This window comes from Apostichopus japonicus, chromosome 17 (assembly GCF_037975245.1).
Source record: "Apostichopus japonicus isolate 1M-3 chromosome 17, ASM3797524v1, whole genome shotgun sequence".
Taxonomy (NCBI): domain Eukaryota; kingdom Metazoa; phylum Echinodermata; class Holothuroidea; order Aspidochirotida; family Stichopodidae; genus Apostichopus; species Apostichopus japonicus.
The window spans coordinates 9,766,671-9,774,960 of NC_092577.1; the positions used below are offsets into that span (position 1 = coordinate 9,766,671).

At 38.2% G+C, this 8,290-nt stretch overlaps 1 protein-coding gene across 3 annotated transcripts in view; it reads left to right on the top strand.

The window, feature by feature from the left end:
* LOC139985249 (uncharacterized) overlaps nucleotides 1–8,002 on the top strand; it is a 48,868-nt gene extending 40,866 nt beyond the window's left edge. For all 3 annotated transcript variants that reach the window (XM_071999528.1, XM_071999525.1, XM_071999527.1), the window contains exon 3: nucleotides 4,602–8,002. In XM_071999528.1, the coding sequence (XP_071855629.1) occupies nucleotides 4,602–5,429 (828 nt within the window). In that variant the 3' untranslated portion in view covers nucleotides 5,430–8,002. The remainder of the gene's footprint in view (nucleotides 1–4,601) is intronic.
* Nucleotides 8,003–8,290: the final 288 nt, after the last annotated feature.

Genomic DNA, 8,290 nt, shown 5'->3' on the forward strand with positions numbered 1-8,290 from the left:
GCCTTTAGCGTGTCCCATGGGTATAAGGTTATACGTCCTACTTTGAAAATTCTCTGCGACTTTCGATAATTGCTATAGGGACTGTATATTGCTGGTTGCTTATTTGTAGAGTCAAGATCCTCGTTAACTCTATGTGAGTAGATAGATAACGGGATGAATAAGGTCGCAACTATACGGGGGCATGAAATTTGAGTAATTCTCATCCTATCACGTATCAACTGATCTGAGATATATATATACTTGGCAAGCTGAAGTAGGTAACTGCATGTAAAATACTCGCCAATGTTGTCGTAGGTACATAAGTACATAATCAGACGCTGATCCAGGTGGCGTAAGGGTAGATGGACCCCTCCGCCACCCCCCCCCCTTCATGGCAAGCAACTACAACGTCCCCTAAATTCGTACATCTTCCTCCCATTTTAGTGGTATCGATGGGTTAGGAGTGCCCAAAAGGTCAGTAACGCTGAAACAACAATATTTTTTGCCCAATAACAAATTAGCTCATTTCAAACACTTATCTTATCAAGTGTAAAGACTTAAATATTGCCAAACTTAAACTTAAAAAAAGGCCAGACCCTATTTGATTCGACCTGCCGTGCACACTGACCTGATTATGAGACTGGTGTGTCGAATAAGCAAATATAGTAAATAAAGAATGTTCTACAAAAAAAAATGAAATAATGATACGTAAATAATGATAGTTGATAATATTTCAACATGATTCTGATGCACTATGGGAAATAATTTGTTTATACCGATGGCACCACGTATGAGAAAAATAGTACATCCATGGCACCTTCGTAAAATATTTCTTTGATGCCATGCACCCTGGGAAAACATTACCCTGGTTAAAACTATTGAAAGACTTCAGCAAAGTCGTATAAAGAAACCTTCGGTCTTTTTTTATCGCTAAAAATAGCCAAACAAATGGAAAATGGCCTTTCTTCATTTTGAAGTGGCAAATTCTTTTACCTACGTTGTTTCAATATTTGGCAATACAGGTTTACAACGCATTTAGCCTGTAATCTTTGTGTATAGCATCACCACGAGTGTCGTTTGCAAATAATTACCCACGGTTAATATTTGTATCTGCTGTATCGGTTATCATGTCAATACACGCGTATAATGTTAGACTGTAACATCCATCCGTTTACTTCGTTTCGTTTAATAACTTCTTTGGTGTGTACGTGTTTGCCAACACGTCTTCATATCGTATTTCTAATGTGTGTGTGTTCATCTTCTGTTGCTAGTGTCGACACGTTTAATTGGATTGCCCGTTATCACGTGATTGATGTAAATATCGATCATGCGGTCTAGTTTTGGGAAACCACTTTATCAAAGTGCAAATTAAAAGGATGTATTGATTGCAGTAAAGTTTTACGACTTGACGTGACTACAATTGGCACTCCTTAGTGCACTTGTAACGTTTCGACGTTGTCATGGTTACGATTTCTACATGAATGAAGATTTTTGTATACTGTAGTGTGCGTACATTTTAATGTATGTATACAACTGACGAAGCAACAACAACAACAAAAACCAACCACCTCATAGATAAACTTAGAGAATGAGAAATAAGGCATAGATTACAGCAGATAATGTCATAAGTTTATAGCAGGTTGTATCATTTCTGTAGGTCTAGAGTTAACAAGATGATCGCATACATTTCGCACAGTGTGTCTTAGAGTTTATATAAATATAGTGGTTTTAGATTGAGCTAATAATAAAGTCAATAACAGCATGATGCAGGCATGAAATGGTATATTGATACTGTTCATCAGGGATGCTGTAATTTACCTGTATTTTGTATGGAGTCTGCTAATAATCGTATGAAAATAAACACAAATCTGCTCCGTTTGTCTATATACAACAATCGTATCAAGATTGAATAAAATCGGTATAAGATTTACGTGCTGTTAACTGATAATAACATGATTCGTGCCCCGACGGCAGGGCCGTTGCAACAGGCGGGGTGGGGGTCGGGTGGGTGGGGTTGAAAGAGGTGCTGCATGACACCTTTCTTAAGATTTTCTACCATACGGCTTAGTACATTTTATAGCAAGCACAGGCAAGGTCGGTACACTGGCAATACTTAAGCTTATTCTACACGAATGTAGCAATATAATGGCAATATTAACAATTAGCAATTAGTTTGCATCTCTGTCCGGTAACGCAAACCAAATATATTCAAAAGGAAACAGCTCCCTATTCAGTTTCTTTCCCTTAGACCCCTCCCAGGACGGGCATCAGCCAACATTTGTGACACCACCACCACCCCCCCCCTGCCCTAAAAAAAATCGAACACTTGCTACAGACATGGTCCCGAGTATCGATCGTCGGCTACACTGTAGGTTACGTGTATTTCGCAGACGCACCTACAATATCATAGAGCATACGTGTCTTGTAACTGTATTCTCCTTCATCTTCTTCTTGTTATTCAAATTCTTCTTCAAATTCTTCTTCTTTTTCAATATTCAATATTAAGGTGCCCAGATCTTTCTAAAAAGTAAATAAAAGCACTTTACCAACCTGCGGTAAAATGAAAGACTCTTCTCTCTTAACTACTGTAGTTAAAGTAGTTTCCATGGCTACATCTGTGACTTTATACTGCACCGCTTCAATCTCTCGCATAAAATGTTTCAGAATCGTCTTGAAATTTCTGATGCAATGAAACAAGTTAACGTTCCCTTGGAACCGGGACTTGTTAGAGCTTCCCTGCTTCAAGGCATAAGAACTTTTACTTCATTCCTTTCATAAATTGGAAACCTGTTTTACTCTCTCTTTTCATAGCCGCATCCATTTCTTGCCATAAGAGTTCTTAAAGCCCTGTTACCATGGCAGCAAATGACTTTTCACTTCCGCGTCTGGGCACCTTTACCGCCAAGGGGCTTCTGTTTTATTGTTCATTCTATTCTAGCCGTTTAACCAGTTGCTTAGCAACGTACGTTGCCTAGAAACACTTGATTCGCCTGTTCATGATTTATTCTCATTCATTCAACATATAAGAAAAGCGATTGTTGTCTGCGCAAGTAATCTATAAATTGAAGAGAAAAGACAGTTAAATTTGCCGCTTCAAATATGGTTAGTTTAGCATAGGATAGGCCTATGCGTATACAGATAAACCTGGGTGATATCTGTGTTCCACTGTTGGATATTGTAATTTTAAAGTGGATAATTGCGTCTGCTGATTGCTTTTCACGCCATTTGGCTATAGGGCAATATTCCGCATAATTCTTCGAAGGATTTTTGTTTTTGTTATTCTAAAACAAAAATGTGTGATTGCCTGGTATAATTAATTGGTCCAGGGGAGCTGTAAACTCCCTGATTGGGCATAGCAATTAAAGAAAATCAATTCTGTCCAGAATTTCATATGTAAAGTAAGGGTAAGCTGAGGTATGTGTACTACGGAAGTGTGATAGGTCTAGGGTAAGTGTCGATCTGTAAACACAGTTTGAAGAGAAGTGAACGTTTTCAAGAGTGTCGCCAATTCTTATCTGAACTCAATGAAACAAACTAGCGTGTTTTTATTTATCTTTTCAAGAGCATTTGATGGAAACCGAAGTTGACGCAATGAGATGCTGTTTGTGCGAATAGAAACATAAAAGCGTACTGAAATCTTACGTCATAAAAACCGCGAGTCTCTAAGGCAGGCGCGTAGCCAGGAATTTGCCAAGGGAGGGCGAAACTGTAGATTCGGCCTTGCAAACTATCTAAGCGTAGCGCCACCATGAGTTGGCGCGAAGCGTACAAGAAAATTTTGGCTAAAAATGCCTCCCAGATCGCTGGAAATGGCACTTCCCAGGCCTTGTAAGTTGCATCTTAGCATTTTCTCTTTTGAAAATACTAGCGATATCATAAAAACATTAAAAATATATATATAAAATATGCTCAAGGGGGGTGCGACTGCCCCCTTCGCCCCCCCCCCTTGGCTACGTGCCTGCTCTAAGGTCAACCGAATATAAATGCAAAACTAATTTGACTCTCTGATAATATGAAAGGTTTGTGTTATGTGTTTTCTGACTTTAGAGCAGTGGTCTGAGCTTGATTGCTTAAGCCAGTCGACCATATTTATATCGATTTGACCACCACGACACCATGGCTACTTTAAATTCACATGAACACCATTGCCACCATGAAACACCAAGACCAACATGAACCCCACGTTGATCCTGGTGTGCAGGGATACGAAAGCACCACGAAACACCATAAACCCAAGACCAACATTGGCACCATGATTGCCATGGTCACTATAAACACCAAGAACCCAGTGACCAACACGAAAAGATTACAATGGCAACCCTGAACACTAACAGCACCATCAACACCTTGACCACCGTAATATATTGTACAAAAGAAAAACACAGATTCCAAGACTTTCATGAAAATCACCAAATTTCAAACGCACCATGACCACCATAATACCATTGACGTCATCATTATAGCCACGGTAACCATGGACTCCAAGGGCACCATGGTAACTAAGCCCACCTTGACTACCATGCAAACACTGATAACAATTCTCATCTTAACCACCATGAACACTACATCTTAACTCTTTCTTCATTTGATCTTACCATGAATTTCTTCTTTTCCTTTTATAGCCACACGAACAACGGGATCCGGACCCACCGGTGACTAATGGCTCTAAGGAGACTGTTGGTGGTGTCCGCGCATGGTCACCCGGAACTGCCATGAAGCTGCAAAATTTCATGGAGCACACGCCCTCTAGTGCGTCATCAAACGAAACGACTCCCTCAGATGAGTTAATCCATTCATCTATGGAGATGACATTCAAAAATATCCAGGAAACTACAAAGGATCATAATTCAAACAAAACGTCAGATGACAGAGAAAACAATCTTTTAGAAGGGGATAGTGTAACGCTGAAGGAAAAAATTAAGGAAAGTCTTCATTTGGAACTTTTGAAAAATACACCGAATGCCATTTATGATATTACAGAAGTTCACAAGATGGCGCCGAATCCGAGACCTCAAGATGTGAGTGAATTGAGCGTCGTCCATGGAGATGGTACATCCTCTGACATAGCTACCAGAAAAGATGAGTACGTAAGCGACGAGAAGAAGAGTAACCAAAACCAAAGAACAATAAACGAGATCAAAACAAGTTTGGAAAAGAAAGTCAGAAAACTTCGAGAGGAGAGAGGTGTCCTCGAGAAGACGATTCAGATAACGCAAGAAGGTGACGTTTTATTTTCACAAGAGAGCTTTAAAAGTGACATTCTTGGTCGAAAAGAGAAACTGAAGAGAATCATCTCAGAGTTAAGAAAGAAACTCGAAGACCAGGGCAAGAGACTGCAAGGTAATTACAACACTATACTCGCTATACAAAGAAATGTCCTACGCTGTCGCAGTTTCACAATGAAGCGAAAGTTTATAACGGACAGTGTGGTGAAAGAATCTCCATTCTGAATGAGTGAAAAACTATGATTTACGTTGTTGTTGTTGTTTTTTTTTTTTTTTTTTTTTTTAGCGAAAAGAGCAGAGAAATGTACGGAGGAGTATAAGTGACTTAACGTTAATGCAATCCGATAATTGCTATAGTTTAAGCGAGGATTCATCTTACCTACTTTATTTATTTTGGATTCGAATAAACTAGACAACGAAATTCGACGTTTTTGAACAATGTTCTTTTTCACAAAAATTGACGTGAACTTTTTATCTCGAATTTAGTAGGCATCATTTCTTAAAGGAGTCATTTGAGATTCTAAAGGAAAATCATCGTGTTGGAGATTTTAACGAGATAGGATCATTCCATCTGAGGTGTCGTGTCCTTACAACGTTCTTGCAAATTTTTGTACATGGAAAATGATACTGGAAACTATAATGGCTAACTATCAAATATTGGATTTCCAGCCACATGAGTTCGCCTGAAAGACGATTAAAATTTTACCTGACAAATAGATATATTTATAGGTATAACTTTGCAAGCTGAAATTTAAGTTACAAACATTAGAAAACAAACTGATAAAATCTCACACTATACATTCTTTTTACAAAGTGAGTTGGTTTATGGAGTTTCGCTAAATTGTTTATCTCTTTCTCTCTCCCTCTTCCTCTAAATGGAAGATATGCTCTTGAAAAGCACGAGATGGTTGTTTGGTTTTGTCGTTAACTTTGGAATTAAATTAAATTGAAACGTAAAAACATTAAAATATACCGGTAACCAATTTCTAAAGCACAGCGAAAATAGGTATTTTTTGTTACATTACTATTATGTGGAAAAAGCTTCAAACCCCGCTTGGTGTCTTCTTTATATTGAACGATGTTTTCTTTCTCTTTTTCCTTTTTCCAGTATAAATATAAATATTTATAAACATCAGTGCATTGATAGACTGATTCCCGTTAGTGCGCCTCCAGATAATATCAGACACGAGAGCTTGTTTTCGAAAGTACGCCATCGCTTTGTAGTAACCTGTGTTTTTTTAATATTAATAAGTATAAATGAAACCAACCAATTCCTCAGCCATGAAAGATGGAATAATCTTGCGTGCCTGGATGAAAGAACATTTTTTTGATGGTTCTTATAAATCTTCAAAAGGGTAAACTGTTGGGAGAGAGAGAGAGATAAATACCAACATTTTAATAATGTAAGTTAATAATGATAGTTCAATGTTTGACGACTGCGAAAATATTTTGAACATGATGATAATCTTTACAACGAAATTAATTAATTTCAGAGAATTTGAGCATGCTTTATATTCGTTGAACATGGTGAGAGGTCATAGGTCGTATGCATGCTTGTTTCGTGTTTCATTTGTTAAAAATAATAACAAAGGTTACACACAAAAATTTGGTATCTATATTAATATCGCAACATTTTTTGGTTATTTGAAACTTTTTTGTCAAGATGTCATGTTTAGCAAACTTTTTCCGAAAACAAACAAATAAAACTTCGTATGATTGTTAAACTGTAGGATAACAATGTTCTGACTTACAACGCCCCACAATGCTTCTTATACTGTGCTTGAAACTTGATGAAAACAAAATCAGCATCATTTTTGCTGTTGATTCCAGCTATACGTCATTGAAGAGGAAATCATGTTTCAGAAGATGGCACTGAATGAGATACAACCTTTAGCAGGGATGCCAAAATTCCGGCAATAGCCGGAATTCCGACTTTTTCCCGAATTTGAAATTTTGTTCCGGCTCTACACGATCTTTCCGTCCCATGCAATTGAAACATGCATGAGCTTTTTCCGCGAATATCTAACTATTATCCTAACACACTGTAGCATACGCAAATTGGAGCCTATACCGCAATTTTTCCTCTGGATGTTCATAAAGTCCCCAACATTAGCTTAGATAGTTTTTGGGATATCCAAGTCCCCACAACTTTCAGGCCCTAGGGGCAAACCCTGCTGGCATCCCTGCTTTAGACCATGTTACTGGCCATAATTTAGAGCATCTTTGTACATTCAGGGATTATGCTTCTTCACAGACGTATATATCTTACGGTACCATCAGAGCATTGCTCGAGATTAAATTAATAGTTTGATATCAGAAGTTTGAAGCCGAGTTTACAATCTGATGACGTCGAGTTATACACAACTTATAAAAGTTGTGATTTGAAAGGCTGTCCGCATAACGAAGAGGACACCTCAAGGAGAACTGGACTCAGACTTAGCCAGACCCGGGGCCATGACAGTCTGGAGACCTGGACACAGGGTGAAAATACTTTCGAACATAATTTTCCGAGTCGGATACGACAGGTTGTCCGAGATTTGGAAGTCAGACCAAGTTAAACCTGACCAGAGATAAGGACTCATTACGAGACAAATGATGAAGCAGTCTGCTTCTATCCATATTCTCTTAACTCTTTTACAGACTAAAGACTTTTGTGTATGTATTTATCAGCATAACAAAGAGGGTGTTACTTTCATAATTCAATTTGAAATACTGCTTTAACAGATAAACAGGTTTATTAAACGTAAACTGTTCTTACGTCTTGTCCAGAGAGTAAATATTAATACTGTTAATTACCATCACCTTTTCTTGTCATTATTTGGGTTTTTCCTCTGTATTTTTTTTCTTTTCTGGAAGTACCCGGAAAAAAGTGCTTCCTTTCCCTCAACCCCTCCCTCTCTCACCGTACGTCCCCCACCCCACGGTCTATATTAATGTCCCGTCTAGTTGATTTTAGTATTTTCCTGTTCCCTCTACTTAATAATATTAATAACAAGGAGGAGGTGTGGTGCTCGACAACGTCCATTTCTCAATGTACTGCCCTTTCGACAGCGTCCAAACCTCTTCATATGTAGTAGAGATACATC